Source organism: Lissotriton helveticus, chromosome 12, assembly GCF_964261635.1.
Source record: "Lissotriton helveticus chromosome 12, aLisHel1.1, whole genome shotgun sequence".
Lineage (NCBI taxonomy): Eukaryota > Metazoa > Chordata > Amphibia > Caudata > Salamandridae > Lissotriton > Lissotriton helveticus.
In genome coordinates, this window is record NC_136073.1 from 91,065,654 (window position 1) to 91,086,041 (window position 20,388).

The 20,388-nt window shown below is 43.3% G+C and overlaps 1 protein-coding gene across 1 annotated transcript in view; it reads right to left on the reverse strand.

Annotated features, from left to right (window-relative positions):
• Positions 1-20,388, reverse strand: part of LOC144797910 (extracellular calcium-sensing receptor-like) — a 48,463-nt gene that overhangs the window by 20,367 nt on the left and 7,708 nt on the right. Inside the window, exon 3 of the mRNA XM_078668712.1 lies at positions 14,131-14,961. Within this exon, the coding sequence (XP_078524838.1) occupies positions 14,131-14,961 (831 nt within the window). The remainder of the gene's footprint in view (positions 1-14,130; positions 14,962-20,388) is intronic.

Sequence of the window (20,388 nt, forward strand, 5' to 3'; positions counted from 1 at the left end):
TTATATCTTCAATACAATGTTTAGTTAAATATCTAATCCAAATATGTATAACATTCTACTTTTTATTAAGCAAGATATTTGCATATATTTGCTAGAAACACGCTCTTATCTGGTACACTTCTATACATTGCTGGATTTCCATCACTAATTTGCATTCCTGTCTGTATGTGGGACTGATGAGCATGTCTACTCTAGTGACCGCCGATGAGCAACTGTCCTGCGGGTGTGATGTTGACAAATGTATTAGACCCAGATTTACTACTTTTTTACATAGCGCGTCACAGCAGACACATTAACTGCACTGTGTTGCACAAGGGAAAAACAGAGGACAGACCCATATTTGCTAAAATCGGCTTCCTGCTGCTGTGTGTGACGCACAGCCTCACAACATGGTACAGAAATATTTATGCACTATCTAACATATGATTTGCACTGAAAGCACAAATACTACACCTATTCATGCTTGGAAGTACCCAGTGCATTGCATGTATGCCGTGAACTGTAACACACAAGCCTTGTTATGTTTTTCACTTTGTTTACATCTGTCTCATGTAGGGGTCAGTTTTTTATATACAGCCTGATCAGTCTGTTTTAGTAGATTGGGCTTTCTTTCACAAACTGTGGGTATTTGGTTTTTCTACCCAGTTAATACCACCTCGCTTTAAGGCATTACAAAGCACTGAAGAGGAAGTAATAGCACAAAAATCTACCCTTAATGCTATGACCTCTAAGGAAGATGACACTCAGATGAAAATCGTGGACTTGGAAAACCGCCTACACCACAACAACCTTAGAGTGCTAGGTATCCCGGAAGGCTCTGAAGGGTCAGACGTGCTTAAATTTGTGATTGACATCTTTATCAAAGCCTTCCATGAACTCACAATGTGGAACTAGTCTAGCGAGATTCAAAGGGCCCATAGGTTCCCATTTAGAGTGCCGCCAGCCAAGGGATCTCAAACGGAGATTAAGCAAAGGGCCATCCTGATTTCTCTAAATAACTTTTTAGCACGCCAGGCCCTATATGATCTGGTCCCAAAAGATAAGAAGCGGCATGGAAAGGGAGATCAATTCTTTGTAAAGCCTGATTTTTGCCATTATACAGTGGAGAAGAGGTGGTTGTTACAACAACTCATAACTCTGTTTCAGAACAAGAGACCACAGGCGTTCCTGCTTAAGCCAGCCACATTAAAAATCATCAGCAAAGGCCAAACAAGATTTTTTTACATCAGAAATCCAAGCCAAAGAAAGAAGAAGGGGAAAAAAAAGAAAAGAAAACGGGACTCCCAAACGGCTGGACTCCGGATTGTTGTATTGTCGGGTGATATTGGCTTGAGTCTATATTGTGAAACTATGCAACAGCAACAGTATATGGATGCACATTTTGGGGGTTAATACCCATAGAAGAAGGGGAGACACAAAGGCGCAAGTCTCTCTCCATCGTAAGGGCCATAAGCCCTATGTAAGGAGAAATGGGTGGGGAGAGGGGTACGGTTAGTCGGGGTCAGGGAGGGCACAGGGTTCGGTGAGGGTGGTGAAGGCGGCTTTAGTGCTAGGGGTAGGGGGACAAGGGAGAGGGGGGGCAAGTAGGGGGGATGGCTGAGGAGGAAGATAAGTAAGATAAAAAACTGAAATCAGAGGTATCTATTTTTATTGGAAACCGCAAAATTGGGGTGCAAGGGCAGCAAGCGCAGGAATGGCCAGATAAGGGAACTAACAGCATAAAGTATGGATTAATTTAGGATATATTCACCTTCCCCCTTCCCCGCACCGTGGGGGAATTACCCCAGCAGCGAAGAGGTTAAACATGAAATAACTGGCCGTAGCCTCACCCCTTTACTACAGGTGATTCAAGCGAGGTTCCTCTCCACTATCACCTACGGAAGCGAGTGCCTATGAGGAAGAGATGCAGGCATTCTGGACAGCACGGTGTCCAAGACAATGAGAATAATATTTAACCTCCCACAGTACAGCTCGCGGCACAAATACGATTAGAGTTTGTCTACAAAAGCAACAAAAAGCCTGCAAGGGTGCCTACGTTAAATGCTGTCACAAAATAAAAGGAGCGGATTCAGTGACATTGAGTGTGTACCTATGGAATAAGCTAGATCAGAAAAAAGACAGCGCAGCCATGACCTAGTTAGAACCTTCACTAGTCTGTTTGGCCTTACAGGACCCTTGGGATACCGTTAGGTCCCTCAGAAGCTTCAAAGAACTGATCAATAAAAAGGTGAAAAGGATGTCCCTTGTGGAGGAGAAAGCTGCATTAAAGTAGAGGGCACACAGCTGGTTCGTCATACAGAGCTTTTCTAAATTCCCCCTGTTAGACCTGGCACCATTGCATGGGTCTCCATTCCATTTTATTTTGCTATGCCTCTTATGTTTTTGCTGGTTTTAGATGCTTTTGGGCACTGTGCCACTGTTGTTCAGTGCCACAGTGCAAGTGCTTCCTATGGTAAATTGATGTATGGATTAGTGATTCCATGATTGCCTTCATTGGTTTACTTGTCAGACCCTAGTACAGTGCACTGCGTGTGCCCAGGGCTTGTAAATCCAATGCTGCTGGTGGGCATGCAGCACTGGTTGTGCCACCCACCGAAGCAGCTTGTAAAGTGTGTCTCAGGCATGCCATGCAGGGCCTGTGTGCAGTCTTGTACTGCCATGTTGCCAGTCCCTAAACCTTCCCTTTTTACATATTAGTCACTCCTATGGTAGGCCCATGGGCAAGGTGCATTGTAGGTAACATTTAGGACATTCCCCGATGTGTGTGGCATGTCCTAATAGTGAATTACAGCCATTTTCGTTTTTCACTATTGCAAGGCTCCATGTTCCCCATAGGCCAGAATGGGCAGTTAGATTATTACATTTTATAATCCTAACGGACTCAGGGAACCAGGTAGAAATTCTAGTTTAGTATGCCTGAACTGATAAAATACATATTTTAGTGAAGTTGATTTTAACATTCTGTGTTTGAAAATACCACTTTTAGAAAGTAGGTATTGTCTTGCCTAACTATCCAAGCCTGACTCTGCTAGGTTGTGTAGTCCTTGCCTGGAGTTTGAGTGACAGGGGCTGGGGTATTCCAGGAGACAGGGTGAGTCAGAACAGTGCTGAATAGAGAGATCTACATGCAGGTGAGAGGCAGGAGTTGCCCCTGGGACCTGAATAGGACTGTGTCTTCCCTCCACAATGCTGGCTCCACCTCCTGTGGTGCTGATGTCCCTGGCCTGCACTGTCAAAGGAAGAGAAGGAATCCTGTAAACAAAGTGTTCCAGGACTGACCAGAACTGGTTTGGACTAGTCAAAGACCTCTCTGCCTTCAGAGAACAAAGAGAAAAGTAGTATAAATATTGGGACCCAGACCCAAGAACTTTAGATCACTTTTGGGAATAAAGACGAACCTTTGCTGAGGAGAAGAACCGGGAAACTGAAGGAGGAGACTACCCCTATGCTGCGTGTTGTTGGGGTTGGCCTGCAGTGGTTGCTCCATTGCCAAAGAAAGGAGAAAAGGAATGAGTATGCTTTCATCATCATGAGGAAGATCGCCAAGGGCTTGAACTTGAGCTTGCCTCCTGCCTGAAGTCTCAGGGATACAAGACTTCACGCCTTCTGCTTTCCTGCATCTAGAACTGCAGTTTTAGCTGCTGCAGAAGGAACTTGCAACACCGACGCCGGCGAGCGACGCTGTCTTCTGCACCGAATCTGTGAGCGCTGCTCTGACTTGTGCTGTGGTCCCGACACCGGCTGCTGGGCCGCATCGACTCCGACATCAATCCTCGACGTGGGTGACTGGGAATCCATTGACAGCACGACATCATAAGGAACCGTGGTTTCAGCCCCATCGTAACGTCACCTTCCCAACGCAGCAAGGAACCATTGTCTCACCTACCCTGCGCTGCAGTAAGGAACCAAGTGTACACCTCCCCTGTGGTCATAATGTATCGACGCCGTGCTGCGCCAACAAAGCCACACCTGCCCGACGCCGTGAGCTGCCTTTGTTTTTCATAACTTTTCCAAGGTACTGTTTTTTGGGGGTCTGTTTGACTCCAGGCTCAATGCCGCGCACCTCGCGGTCGGCCCCATACTTTGGGATTTCCCCTGTTATGTCGTTATAACTCACATTGGAGTTATCTGTTGCTAGAGACTCATTTTAAGTTAACAACCTATTTTTAAGCATATCTTGAGTACAGTATTGTGGATTTTTGTAGTTTGGTCTTGTGTTAAGTCTATATAAAAAATACTTCTTTTTATATTATAACCTGTGTGGTGTCCATCTGTTGTGTTGTTACTGGGTTACTGTATGTGTTCACAAATGCTTTACACACTGCCTCTGAGATAAGCCTGCCTGCTCGTGCCAAGCTACCAAGGGGTTGAGCACGGGTTATTCTAGGAGTGTAGCCTCTTACCCTGGTTAGACGCAAGGGTCCCTATTTGTCAAAGGTACCTACCTCTGCCAACTAGAGACCCCAAAATCTAACACCACCCCTACCATGTCTAGGTGCAGACTTTGTTTTTCATAACTTTTCCAAGGTACTGTTCTTTGGGGGTCTGTTTGACTCCGGGCCCAACGCCGCGCACCTCGCGGTCGGCCCCAAACTTTGGGATTTCTCCTGTTACGTTGTGATAACTCACGTTGGAGTTATCTGTTGCTAGAGACTCATTTTATGTAAACAACCTATTTTTAAGCATATCTTGAGTACAGTATTGTGGATTTTTGTTGTTTGGTCCTGTGTTAAGTCTATATAAAAATACTTCTTTTTATAATATAACCTGTGTGGTGTCCATCTGTAGTGTTGTTACTGGGTTACTGTATGTGTTCACAAATGCTTTACACACTGCCTCTGAGATAAGCCTGCCTGCTCGTGCCAAGCTACCAAGGGGTTGAGCACGGGTTATTCTAGGAGTGTAGCCTCTTACCCAGATTAGATGCAAGAGTCCCTATTTGTCAAAGGTACCTACCTCTGCCAAATAGAGACCCCTAAATCTAACACCACCCCTACCATATTTAGGTGCATGCTTTACTAGAACAAAGAAGGAAAAATTCCTGCATCTGAGGCTAGGCATTCTGCCATCAGTGCTGCATTTGCCCACATGGAAACGGCCACAGTCAACATAACTGTGCAGATTATGCGGAGCGGCAAAAGAAGATGTGCCACACTTATTGATTAGAGAGGGAATGATGAATCATACTAAGACCTGCCCTGAATGGTAAACCGATAAGAACATACAGGCAGGCAGTGAAAGCATGCTTCAAAGGAGGAATATCCAGCTAGCTTTTCGCCTGGTCTGATTCATGGGCGCTGCAGGAATAAAGCTAAACACCAGCATTTAGCTGACTTATTGGACATAAATTCTCGGTCTCTGCTTCCGTTAAAATGAACAACAACTGCTGGCTAAAGGTTTTAATATGGACAATCCGGATATTGCTGGTTTACATAATTAAAGTATACAGCAAACTGCAATCTCTGGCACACAGCTAAAGGTTTTAATATAGACAATTTGTATATTGTTGTTTTATACATAATGGCCTCATTTAGAGTTAAATTACGGTATTATGAATTTGAAGAGAATTTAACACTTCTGCTTCGCTGTTCAATGGTTTTAAGTAATCGTGCAAATAAAGATTTGTTTTCTACTTACAAATAGAAAAAATCTTTCATATCTTCAAAGCAAGTCTTGTTTACATTTTTAAAATGGTTTTATGGTTATTTTGTAAGATTCTATATTTTATTTCTTAACGTGAATTCTTTTGCATTTCATAACAGTTTTACAACAGCTGCATCATTTATTGAATTTTTAGAAACAACAACAGCGGAAAGTCCCTGGGTTTGTGTTCTTGCTTCATCTACTAGCCGGGACGGGCCCAGAGCTCTGGATGGCTCTTGTAGTGATATTTGAATTATTGCTCATTCCTATGGTGGGTGTGTCACATGGTTATCGCATGGACATCCAACTTTTCTCTTCTTTTCCGAACTTTATGCATTAGGGAAGGCAACGGATCCTAGGGGGCAAGGACTTCTAGTGCTTGGCCACTTGGACCAAGAAACTGAATCCTCCAGTGGATTTCTTATTGAAACTTGATTTAAGGATCTGAGGTGCTACCCCTGGGTGAAGAGCTCTGTTTTTGTCTGCATTTGCGTACAAATTTGTTTGAAGGGGTACTCCTCTTCCTTGTGGTGCCCTGTAGATGTTGCAGATTGCCTTAAACATTGATCATCTAGCCAGAGCAGGTAGCCATCAAGGTGCTTGTGGAATTGGGTGTCATTTGTTCTTTGGGGGAAACTATGCGGGCATAGGGTGAGAAGGTTGCCTACCATATACTGTACACCATTCTAGTGGGGTCATTGCACTGGTTCAAATTACCTTATGGATGTTATGTCAAAGGCAACCTGTTTAGAAGCTATCATAGGGGTAGCGATGGAGAGCAGCCTTCAGGCTAAGTTTTGGTGGAATGTAAAGCAGCGTGTTTTTGTTACCAGTCTAGAATCAGTAGATTTAATTGACACACAGTAAATTAGCACAAGACACGTTGAGCCCTAGGGGCGTACCAAACCATACATCAAGCAAGTGGTATAAGAACCCGATTGGCATGAAGACAAGGCCTAGAGCTCGTAGAACTGCTGGGCCCACCAGGAATCACCCAAGGTAGTGACACATGGGGACCCACGCAAAGAAAACGCTTTTATCTCACAAGTCCATCTCATTCTAGGACTACTATCAATGGCATCAACTATACTGATAGGTACAAAAAGCGTGGGAACTTCTCCAAACTATGACCTCTTTCTTGGGGTCCTGATATTCCTACGCTCCCGGGCCACTACGCTCCCTAGCCAATGTTGTAATACCCTCAAAGGTGTCCCGGTGCCCAGTTGCGGCATCACATAGGCAGTGGGGGGCCAGTGGCTAAAACCCTAGGATCCATGTCCTGGGAGTGGGATTTGGTGTTGAGAGTTAGTAATCATGGAGGGGTTATGGCATTCACTGTAGCCTACAGGCTAACTCCTAGCGCAAGTTTATACTAATAGGCACCCCACGGTAGTATAGAGTTAAATGCGCTACATGTGTAACAAACTGATGTTATGCTGACCACTCGCAGCGGCGAGTAGTGAGGAAATGCATCTGGGGTTAATCTCAGCTAAGGTCTAGCATCTGAGGACGATGAATGCAGACACGTGTGGGGCCAGCTTTCGTTAGAAAGCCAGATACCTTACCTAACCATACAGCACTATTGCACGGCATTCCACACTGTGTATTGTACTGAATCAAACAGGTAGGGGATATTGCATTCACCATGGACTACAGGTCTAGGCTTGCTGAAGGTCAGACTATCAGGCACCCTTACGGTAGCCCTAATGGAAATGTTCAGCAGGTGGCACAAGACGCATGCTATGCGACACGCTGGCGCGTGCAGGTTGGATGGAAAGGCATCCAGGGGCAGACATTAGCTAAGGCTTAGAGTGTGACGACAACTTAGTATGGGCATGTGTACTGTATCTATCGTCCAGAGGCCAGAAGCATTAATCGTCTGTGTTTGTTTTCCGTTTTATGTCTGACCGGACCCATGGTTGATACCAGGGAAGGGCTCCATGCCACGACTACTAGAGGAGGACAGCCAAGAGGATCGTTACACCGGGATTGCGAGTGTCAGAGTAAGGCATCAGGTGTAATGAGCGGCCATTTCAATGGTTAAAGCGGTGCCGGCGGTTTCGCAAACCCGTCACGCGGGGGAGGAACTCGCCGCGGGTCGGTAAGGAACTACAGCAGCTCAACGCAAGCGACAAGGAGAACAACAGACATCGGTGACTTGGTTTGTGGGCCACTCTTATGTGAGGCGCGCTAAACATGTTTTTCTTTCAAGTGAAAGTAGGAAAAGGGCGGAGCACAAGGGGTTTTCGATTTTCTTCTTGGGAGGGGGGGCTTATGCCCCAGCCAGTTCAGAACCTATTTTCAGGAACTCTTGCAGCAACCCGTCCCCCGTCAATGGTGATACTTCACCCGGGGGAGAATGATTTGGCCAAACTAAGTAGGCGCATCTTTATTGAGGAAACCATCTCCACTGCGGGGTGGGTGACCAGGACATGCCCGGGTTGCACGGTAGTTGGTCGGAACTTATACCTCGGTGGCAGTGGCGAGGGGGGGACTCGGCCGAGGGGTTGAATCACTCGGTAAAGAGGATCGACACACAATTGAACAAATTACTTCGAGCCCCCCGGTTGCAGACGATCCCTCATGGGTGCATTTGGGGGTGAACATTCCTAGCTACGAGACTGGGTATACTTAACCGAGGCAGGGAACGTCCTGTGATCTAATAACATAGTGCCATGGCTAGAGGGATTTGCGAGGCAATCATGACCTTTCTAGGAGTAGGAAGGGGGAGGCCAGATCGTCGGTCAACAATTCTGGCCTGTGGCGGTAAGGTCATGACCGGTGAGCAGCTATTTTAAGGTCTGAGGGGGCGGCATCATCCTTTGGAGGTGTCCGCCCAGGGGGATGGGTCACTGGCCCCTCCCAGAACTTCAGGGGCAGGGATAACTGGTGCTGCAAAGGGGCGCGGGTAGGAGAGTCACGCTGTCCTTATGGCTGGTAGCCACCCCGCGCGTACTCATGACGTCAGCGAATGGCGCGAGTAAGGGCCCTCCTTCAGTGGGTAAATGGAGTTCACGGCGTGGACCGAGTAATTAACGGGCTCGGCTGCGCATGCGCACCAGCGATAAGGGCGCAGCTAGTAGGACCTGACACCGGTTAGGACCTCGCCATATGGCCAGTAATGTTAGTATGCAAAGATTTCAGAGGAGGATGTTAGATTCGGTTAGGAAACAAGCTGTATTAGAATCTTGTTAAGGTTAGCATATCATACTTGTTGATATGGTTGTATCTAATGTCCCTGAATAATTTTGCATAAAACGGTATCTTTTGTTTAATAATTTTATTATTTTGTTTCTTAATAAATAAGGCCGGGGGGTCTTGCGATCCCCCGCCTTCCAAAGACAGTCATGTTTCATGTCAGTGTGTCCTGGGATGATGTGGGTCCACAGGGAGGGGGGCGGTAGCCGTCGCTGACCATGTGAAAAGGGGGGGCCCTCGGCCCCCCGCCGGCATGGTGGCGCGGCGACCCCCCTCTCCCCTTGTATCCCGGTGGTGGGGGCGTGACCTCCCGGCGTCCAGTGATGACGCGGGGGGTGCGCGCCGCACCACCGGCTGGCTGGCGCCCGACCCCTGACCCGGAAGGCGTTGTGCAGGCTTACGGGTCGGGGGGCGGGCGGCTGGGGGGCGGGGGGAGGGGGCGTGCCGCCCCCTTCCCGCGATCCTAGGATAAAGGAGGGGGGAGCGCTCAGGTGGCCCCTTGTCGCCTGGACGCTCCCCCACACTGGTCGTGCCCCGCGCTCGGGGCCTCCTAATTTTCCCCACCCACCATCCCTGGAACATTGCAGTGTTTTTGTGCATATGGTATACCTGTCATATTGTGTGTATTGACGTGTATTAATTACTTATTTCCCGTTTAGGAAGTGGTATTGAAACATAAATGTCGGTTGCAATGGTGTCTCATGTATATTGTATACCTGTTTTTATGGCGTGTATTGACGTGTATTAACTATTTATTTCCCATTTAGGAAGTAGTGTTGACACATAAAATGTCGGTTGCCATTTTGTTTAGGCCTTTTTTCCCTAGTAGCCTGACGATGGTATGTCATGTCGTGTTGATTTAGTTAGTGTAGTTATCCTTTAGATCTTTTTCCACAGGTCGTCGTATTTATTAGGGTATGGACATGCGGTAAGGTCATGACCGGTGAGCAGCTATTTTAAGGTCTGAGGGGGCGGCATCATCCTTTGGAGGTGTCCGCCTAGGGGGATGGGTCACTGGCCCCTCCCAGAACTTCAGGGGCAGGTATAACTGGTGCTGCAAAGGAGCGCGGATAGGAGAGTCATGCTGTCCTTATGGCTGGTAGCCACCCCGCGCGTACTCATGACGTCAGCGAATGGCGCGAGTAAGGGCCCTCCTTCTGTGGGTAAATGGAGTTCACGGCGTGGACCGAGTAATTAACGGGCTCGGCTGCGCATGCGCACCTGCGGTAAGGGCGCAGCTAGTAGGACATGACACCGGTTAGGACCTCGCCATATGGCCAGTAATGTTAGTATGCAAAAATTTCAGAGTAGGATGTTAGATACGGTTAGGAAACAAGCTGTATTAGAATCTTGTTAAGGTTAGCATATCATACTTGTTGATATGGTTGTATCTAATGTCCCTGAATAATTTTGCATAAAACGGTATCTTTTGTTTAATAATTTTATTATTTTGTATCTTAATAAATACGGCCGGGGGGTCTTGCGATCCCCCGCCTTCCAAAGACAGTCATGTTTCATGTCAGTGTGTCCTGGGATGATGTGGGTCCACAGGGAGGGGGGCGGTAGCCGTCACTGACCATGTGAATTAATGACAACCCTTCTTTGGGGGTGTGGTTTCTCTTGCAGTCCTCTCGAGAGGCAACTTTTTTCTTCCTGCTTTTTCGTGGAAATGTGTCAAACAAGAGACTCTTTTACAGGTTGAGCAGTTTGTGTTGCTGGAACTCCTGGTGCCTGTTCATCAGACCAACAACAACACATCTTTCCCTTGACACGCTATTTAAAAATGCTATCATGCATTATTACACCTACCCAACTGTACAGTAAATGGATTTAAAACACTTTATTATCACGAAACAATAATATTCGAGCTCATTGTACAAAATATTGCATCATAAAAATACATTACAAAAATGGTGACAATAAAAACAATACTAGCAAAACACAATAAAACCCAGGATGTATTCATATATTTCATATAGTTTCTTAGTACCACAAACAATCAATTATGACCAGCATGATACAGACAACACGACATGTACGACCTAACTAATTGTCAATTACAGTTGCACATCTATTTGTTCTCCTTAGATACGTCCGTTAACACGTTGTGTACATCAGTATTTAACTATTCACGTGTCAACTCTTAGATTGCGCCTGAAACAAAGCGTCAACGCGTTTCGATGGTTTTCATGCAATTGTATCCATCTTTATCAAGACTGTAAACATTTTGTTGTCTTAATACTTTGGAGATTGTCGAATATCTTCTCCCTATTAACAAAACATACGTCATAAAGAGTAATCAGTTTTTATATGTATATTTTATTTATACAAAAAGCAACAATCTTCTTTTTTTATTTTTCAAATATAGGTAGAGCAACAGTGCTCCCAGGGGGGATGGGGGAAGTAGGGGTATCCCCGAGATGGAGGTAGATTAAACACCCCTTAATGTATGAAAAGAGGTAAAGGTTTTTTTGGTAATAAAAGAAGATTGTTGCCTTTTGTATATATAAAATATACATATAAAAATGTGATTACTCTTTATGACGTATGTTTTGTTAAAGTTAAAGTCTTGATAAAGTGTTTTAAATCCACTTACTGTACAGTTGGGTAGGTGTATTAATGCATGATAGCATTTTTAAATAGCGTGTCAAGGGAAAGATTTGTTGTTGTTGGTTTGAAGTACCTCATTTCCCTTGTCTTCACAAAGGGGTCCCTCTCAATTCTTTTACCATAGCCTGCTCATCAGAGTCAGAAGAAGTCATACATCAGTGAAGTTGGTTGTTCTGTTTGTTTTACAGTTGAAGAGGGTAAAATTAATTAGAAGGTGCTCTGCTAAATTACTGTTGGTAGAAGACATATACAACAGTTTCCTCTCTGCCTGGCCTTTGCTGTTACCATTCACAAAACCCAAGTATGCTGTGTAGATGCAGAAATGATAAATATAGGTCACACTGTGTTTAAAGAAGGTATGTATTTTATTGCTTTATCATGGGTGAGGTCAATGTAAGGGTTGTAGCATCTTGATTTTGATGAAAGCAAAGCCAATGCTCACTCATCATGTGTGATAGAATATAATTGTTTGTGAGGGTTGTATGCTCCTCATCGCAGCTGATTTCCCATATTGACAAGCAGACAAACGCTCTGAGATTGTAGATTTACCAAAGTTTCAAAACTAAGTGAAGAATCTACAAGGAAATCCAAAAAGGAAAACATTTAAAGAATTGAATCATGTAATAGGTTTTTAATTTTCTAACACTTCTGGAGTTTCATGTTACTATAATGTAGTACTAAAGGGCCAATTTCGATGTAGGGCGGAATTCCTTCCTGGGACTGACTGACACCCGGTCGGTGGTCCGGCCATTCCTAATTTCGACGCAACCAAACACTGTTCAGTCGCATTCCTACATTTCACTATGAGAGCATTCATTATGGCCGTAAACTGGATGCATGCTCCCATAGGGAAATGGGAGGTGTGGTTCATCCTTGCAACAGGTGAATTTCTCAGTGCCAACGGCAATGTTTTGTACTAAAAAAAATAGAAATTCAGCAGTTATAGTTAGTGACACTAACTATAACAGGTGCCCCCGCTACGCACTGCTTTTGAAACTCACATATGACATCACTCATTAAATATTCTATGACACTACTTATGACATCACTGATGACATCTCAAATGACATTCAGAGTGATGTAAAGTAACGCTTTTAGCGCTACTTGCTTCTGAGTGCTTTTTAGCTAAAATAAGGGAAATATGGGCCTGTTCTCGGTGAAATATCTTTTTTATCATGATGACAGCCAGCAAATTATTCCTTAGAGCATCACTATTATCAGGTCTACTAAGATTAGGCTGCATGTAAGACAATATTTTAACCCATCACAACGAAGGGTGAACCACATTCAACATATTTTTTGATGAAACACGTAGGTTGGCTTATACAGTGCTAAAAGAAGTAGGAATAAAGTAGGAATACACTTTGGATTAACAAAAATGGTCATTGCTAATTGCTATTTTTTTTAATGATATTGAATATGTTGAATGTGGTGTTCCCTTGGTTATGATGGTTTAAATTATTTACCTTGATGTGGGTAGCATCCTTTGGACAGAGGGTGCATACAGGGTAGTGCTCACCATGTGATATATCTTGTCTAACATACTTTTTATGGTGATTTAAGGGTGTGGGTGCGTCACTTTGTCGAGGTCCACTGTTCATTCGTTGTTTGGGTTTCTCATGTAGGACAATATTGTTTATCTAAATTATGTTACACAAAATGCTATTTATACAGCACATTTTCTGGAAGCATTAGGATTGCTTATAACAGGGTTTACACAATAAAGGAATCTATACAGTATGCCCTTGAGGGAAGGGTAAATACTAGATCTGATCAGCCGCGTTACGTACAGGTAACGGCGGTGGGGTGGTGGGGCCGGGTAAAGGGAGATTTTGGGGGACGATGCCGAGAGAAAACTAAATAAATAATAGTTTTCCCTCTGCATCATCCCTTGAAAAAAAACCTTACATGGCCCCACTACCCCATCGCTGTTACCTGCATGGACCGTGGCTGGATCTGATCCTGATGTGATGCCACATGACATTTGGGCACCTTCAGGTGTGAAACATGTAGACTAGAGCATGTAGACCAGAGCAGAGGACCACCTAACAACTGTTCTATTGGTTTGTTTTTAATCTTGGCATGAATTCCCAAGAAATAAAATGAGAGAATGGGGGATTTCCACCACAATGTTATTTTGCACAACTATTTCACTCATTATTCACAAGCACCCATCAGATTACTTATGCACCAATCATGGTAATGGTCAGTGAAAAGAACTTTGGTTAAAACTGCCCTCACATCTTCTGGGATCGTAGGGACCGCTAAGCATTGCAGCGCTTACCTAGCGTGAAACTAAGCCCAAAAATTAAGCATATAACAAAAGAATAAGCTAATACAGCACACCCATAATCAATGTCTATAGGTCCGAGACATGACACAATATTGTGGACCAAATTCAATAATCAAAAAATTAAGCATGCCAACTAGGTAAGTGAGGGCTCTAAAATACAAATTTTGGGATACCCTGGAAGAACATATGTGGTAAATATTAGGAGATGGAATATAAGATAACTCTTATTATTAGCTTCTTTGTTAGGTTGAAGCTAATACTGTGAAACACCACTTCTTTTTATTTTGTTTGTAGCTACTGAATGCCATTTTTTAAATAATGATTCAATAACTTTCTTGAAAGAGGCATCATGCATCCATTTCTTAGCTCCTAGCAGATATTCCTACTTGCCAAGGCGAGAACTCCTTGACATCTCCACAGGTATCGTGGTTGAATGGTCCTCTTCCACTCTTGCAGGACATCAGATCCTTCAAAGCTGAAGCAATAGCATACACTGAACTGTAAGCATTGTATTCTGCTCTAAAAGTGGAGGCATCATTGTAGTTAGTGTGAAGACTCTCCAAATTCTCAACTCCTGTGCACAGTTTTACTGTGTTGTTCCAAGAAGACAAAATACTTTTGTTGTCCATCCACTTACAGCCAAAAACTTCCTCCCAAAATAGTAGCATAAAACTGTCCTCTGGATACCTTGATGGGTGAATGTTATTCAGATGCTCTTTAAATCCAGGTATCGCTCCACTGCGGATTGCAAACCCAATCGTCCCAGCCAGGATTTGTTGGTATTTTACTATAGACAGGAGCGCAAATGTTGACCAAGACTCACTGGCAATCCAAATCTTCCCGGTGACATTCTGTCTCAACATTTCATCAACAATAGGGAGAAGGTGAATTTCACTAGAAACGATAACAATGGCCCTAGCAGATGAGTGTTTAATCACCTGGACAATGTGATAGGCATTCCTGTGAGATATAGAAGTGAGAATTGTCTCAGAAAAGGCAAAACACACCCCAGCATTTGCCAATTCTTCCCTCAGGGTTTGAACACCTCGTTGGCCGTAGTCATTGTCCATGGCAAGGAGACCCACCCAAGTCCAGCCAAAGTTTATCACTAACTGTGCCAGCCCCTTTGACTGGGATTCATCACTGGGAATGGTCCGGAAAAAGGAAGGGAACTGGTTCCGGTCACTCAGGATACCACTGGTTGAGAAATAGCTGACCTGCATTTTTAATAAAATGAAACAAAAATGTATTTAACAAACATAAATTCTGTTGATATCTAAAGAAATTATAGATGAGAAATATTTCCAAGTGGAATGAAAGATTAATACTTTGGGGTCCATTAGGATGGCGGGCGGATCGCCCCCGCCATCCTTGCAGGAATGACCCCCGCCATATTATCATGACTGAGGGGTCCTTGCGAACGGGGCGGAAAAGGCTGCCATATGGAGGTGGTGTCTCTTTGACGCCACCAGCCACATTACAATGTGTGCTGGGGAATGTCTTTCCATGGTGGCATTGCTGCCACGGAAAGGCATGCGGTGTCTACCTGCGGGCACTGTTGCGGACCCCCAGGGACTCCGGGGGAGTGGGTGGTGCACATGGGGGGTACCTATGGTACCTCCCTGCATTTTAAAGAACAATGTGGCAGGCACCGCGCGGTGCCTGTCACGTTGTGCTTTGAAATGCACAACATGTATTTTTAGCATTGCGCCCGCTGCAATGTTAAAAATACAGGATGCGCCCGCGACTGTGGCGGGCGCATCCTAATTTCCCACACTGGACCCCCGCCCTTATGGCGGGCGGTCACTTTCTATGATGGGATGGCGGGCAGACAAAGTCCGCCAGTCATCCTAATGGGCCCCTGGGTGTGTAAAATCCACAACACATAACAATACAGATGTCATCTGTGTGAAAGCAAATGGCATAATTTATGGCTTCTGTAGCCAATTTCTTACAATATATTCTCACTCATCTTGAAAGCAACAATGTTTCTAATAACCAACAGTTTTAATAGATGATACATCTTAATTCCAATCTCCCAAAAAGTTGCCTTTGCAATGAAAAAGGCTCAAATAACCCACCACGTATGACCATATATAAACCCGCGTTTAAGAGGAATGTAGTGTAATAAATCTCATAAAGCAGACCTATCCAACTTCGTGCTTATAACTAGATCAATGATTTCCAATATATGAGTACAAAATAGCACTGTCTTCAAATAAACCCTCAATGTTTGTAAATGTTTCTGCAACTAATTTGCAAGTGCAGTACTCTTCTCAAGAATATAATCCCATGTGTGCCAGTTTAATCTGTGCCAAATATATTTGAAAAAGGATACTTTATTATTTTTATCTTACTTCTGAATAAAGTTTGGATCTAACCATCCCTTCTTATATTCTTTTTATATGCTTTCAACCTTCTAACTAGTATCTTTAAAATCATTTATGTTAGGTACGCTCCCTTAAAAACTTTTGTGAAAAAAAGGCTGTGCTAAAGTCGAGTAAATATGTGTAAAAGACAAGGCACTTTAAGAATCATCCTACCAAACATTGATGATAATCTAATGAATATGACAGTAGTTTGGACCTGTTGTTAATAGTTTTGTTGTTTCTGCTTACATTTAGGAAGTCAAAATCCAATATGAATTCACACCACCCTCCTATGTTAAAAATCCTCATTCCGCACAATTTCCAACATAATATTTTATGATCACATTATTGTGGTCTGTACTATATTTCCTTGTGTATGATGCCTGCCTGTGGTCTGTTACTAATTCTTGTTATAATTTTCTTATAGAATTAGTTTTAAATTAATACTTTTGACAAACGCATCATCGTTTTTTTAATGATATTTTAACTTGCAACATGCCTTGTAATTACGTACATGTGTGCACACTGTATTTTACATTTATATTTAGAGAATCCAAAAAGCAGTATTTGGGATGTGCACCCTAACAGTGACATGAACGGGCCCAGGTGCCCGACTCCAATGTAAAGTTAATTTTGTGTTTTTACTTGGTGTACATAACCTTCCTTCTGTTTCAGGTACCAGAGTCCCTTGTAAAATAATTTTTAGTTTGTAATGTGAGGTCATTTTTGTTGCATTTAATTGGTAGGACGATGATTCTCTGCACCTCCACGGGATGGCTGGCAGAAGAGGTGGATAGTGCTTTGCAGATATTGTCAAAGTCGCATTTATAGAAGAATCTGGCATTGTATTATCAGTAAGAAGGAGGCTGATACCATAGACATTGGGAACACAGATTTTGCATTAGTTCTTACTCTGTGAGAATCCGTGGAATGGATTTCTTAGACAAAATGTTATGGTTTAATTGTGTGAAATTATTTTAGTTAGTCAGACTTGCCCCTGTCTATCTTTGCTGCTGGATATCCCATCTATATCGAGTTTGAGATCCAATGAACCTTCTATTCCTGATCATAGACGTACTTTCTAGAGCAAGTGTATGTCTACTTTCTTAATTAGAACCTTCATTTGGTTCTACTTTCAGTGCTACATTTGCTGACAACTGCTGCTTCAAAAATGTCCCAACGTTCCCTCAACCTTAGCTTAGCATTGGGGAGTTCCCTTTGAAGAGAACCGAATATTATCTCACTTTGCATTTCCTGTCCTTATTAACATGTACCTGGATTTGCTGGATTGAATTTCCTGAGTTATATTCATGTTGTATTCAAATGACTATTTGTTCATGTTTAAACGATTTGGTTTGAGGATATTACTTTACTAATTTGTTAATAAACCTTCATGGTTTGCAAATTTCTCTTCTCTTAAGTTAGCTTCAGTTTGAGACAAAGGCCAAAAATATGGACATAGTGGAAATTCAAGTTTGTGCAATGCAAACACGATCCTTCTCTTTTGCATTATCAATACACACAAGCCAGTATTATTGTGGAAGGGAATATTATTAAGATTTCACAGAATGCTCATTCTCACTTTTATTTTACACTGTCTGGAACTGAAATGTTGTTGCTAATAAACTATATCAACTCTTACATAACTGTATGCATAAATTCTGTTAACTAAAATACTTTACAGAAAATAATTTATGCTCCGGGGAATGTTCTAAAACGTTGCTGTATGTGTGCCTGGGTCTGCAAAGCACTGGCATAACAAGCATGATTTCATGCAGCCATATTAAAGGGAACACAATTTTAATAGTTTATTTTGAGTTTGGTACCCAAAAGTGAGATCATAAATGTGACAATGTTTGATCATTTGAGAATGCAAAAGGAATTCACCTAACACTTGAGCCCTTTGATTCTAAAACAAACCTTTTATTATAAGGCCAATTTCCAATGTAAAGAGCCAGATAATTTGCAGGTTTCTTGGTGAATAATCAATGCTGAATAATAGATGTGTAAAGTTACTGAACTTAGTGGTACTCATTCTATCAGAGTCAAGGTAATGAAAGACTCAGCGACTGAAACACAGATTCTGCAGTGGATGCATTAGTCCACTGAGCCATCATACCCTGCAGAACAAGTCTGATACGAGAGAATATATACACACTTGCCTGTTTTATCAAACACTACATGGAAGAATGGGATAAGTGTTTGAACTCATGTTCAATACTTTTCTTAATATACTTACAAAGCATTGTATGAATACAAACCAGTCACAGTTTACGCCATCAATAGTGCAGCCTTATCTTAATATGTCCAGCGCAAACCATGACAGTGTGTTTGATTACACTTTGATTACTCTGGGCCCGATTCACAAAGGTAAAAGTAGACAAAAGTCTAACTTTACGACTACTCGTAAATGCCCTTTGTGAATACTCAAAGTCAGACAGTTCAACTTTTGGTATTCACAAAGGGCATTTACTAGTAGTAAATGCCCTTTGTGAATACCAAAAGTCGTAAAATTAGACTTTCGTCTTCAGTGTACCTTTGTGAATCAGACCCATTGTCTGCAGCTTAGGTGTGAGTCTGATAGAATGTGCTGTCACTGAGGAAAGCTTATGTTTGAAAACAAGTGCCCTAGTTTGAGTCCACAGCAAGATATTTCACTCGAGGCAGATTGGTCGCAGCTTCCAAAGGGGTCAGGAAGCTCCCTGCAGCGGGTGCAGGCAGATTCCTTGGTAGTTCCAGGAACTCCAGCGCTCCTCCCAAGAAGCACACGAGGGACACAGTGAGAGAGTGCCAAGAGGTATTGTGCACCATCAGTTTGGCTACTGAGAGCTACTTTAGCATGAAATAACTAGATGTCAATCACATATAAGTATGTGTATGGTACTTTTTAAAAAAAATGGATTTTTGATAAGTATTACTCAATTTGATGTAAACTGAATATGACTTGATTTATGGATTTCGATTCATCTGTTTGAAATTTTAGTTTTTTAAATTGTTGCCCCTGACTAAGGGACATTTTCTACATCCCGAAATGCATTGGGCCATCAACATCCACAGTTGAAAATGCTGTTGTATTTTATTTTGTTGTCATATATTGTACTTGAGATTTGATTTAGATCACATTATTGTGTACACATGTGTTGGAATCAGAAAATTTGATTGATGAAACATTTTTGAGAATAAATTGCACGATAAAAGTGTTGAAAATATTGTTTAAAGTGTTGAGAATTATAAACTTAATTAAAGTAGTTTGCAACTGAGTCTAGTAAGCAATCCTGCAAACTAGCCTTCCCTTACCTAATAGTCAGGAGTGTTTTGGTACGCTCTGTCAGGCGCAGCACACAGATGGAAATAAAGGATTAAACTAGGTTAAAAACTAATAAAAAAGAGTGTAATACAGTGAGGGCATAATGGCTAAGGGTTGCCTCAATTGCATGTAGCCACATCCCTGCAAAGGAGGGAATATTCCCTCGTGATTGTGCTGGTGCACATCTTGCATTGCCACGGTCCAGATTACAGAAGGAGCCACGCAGGTGTCGGCGCCCCCTTCTGTAAAAACAAAGGGGCAGATTTACAATTTCTGCCGCATCTCTGCAAATCAGCAGGGATGCGCCAGAACAGATGCGTCACGCAATCCCCCCCTTTCGGCACCACAGATGCGCCGCATTTACAATGCGGCGCACCATGGTGCAAGGAGGAGGAGACGCGTGACACATCTTGTGGCGTACGGGCGGCGCATTGCTGGAGTCGTGGCGCAAGTGCAACGCAACTCCTGCAATGCACAGGGGCTGCGCCTACTTAACGTGGTGCGTCACTCCTTACGCCTACTTCAAGCAGGCGTAGGGATTTGACGCAGCAGCGTTGTAAAACTGACTGAGTGAAATCTTGTAGATTTCACTGCGTCAGTTTTACAGGGCTTTCCTGCAAGGGAACGCCCACCCTGCGACAGAACGCCCAGATGAAACCTGACGCAGGTTTCATGTGGCGCAGGGCTTTACAACGTGACGCATCTGCCTAGATGTGTCACGTTGTAAATAAGTCGCAACATGGCGCATGGTTTACGCCGCCGCTGCATCACAAACGTGACGCAAAGGCGGCGTAAAAGTGTTGCAAGGGGCTTGTAAATCTGCCCCAAAGTTTTCTTTAGTTATAAGCAGTTGGCGCACAGGCCCATTGCATCCCAGGGCACTTTGTATAATATGGCCTCTGATGTGCATTTTCGTTTGTAACAACTTATTAGAAGTGAAGCCAGATGTCTACTAAGCTATTGTTTTT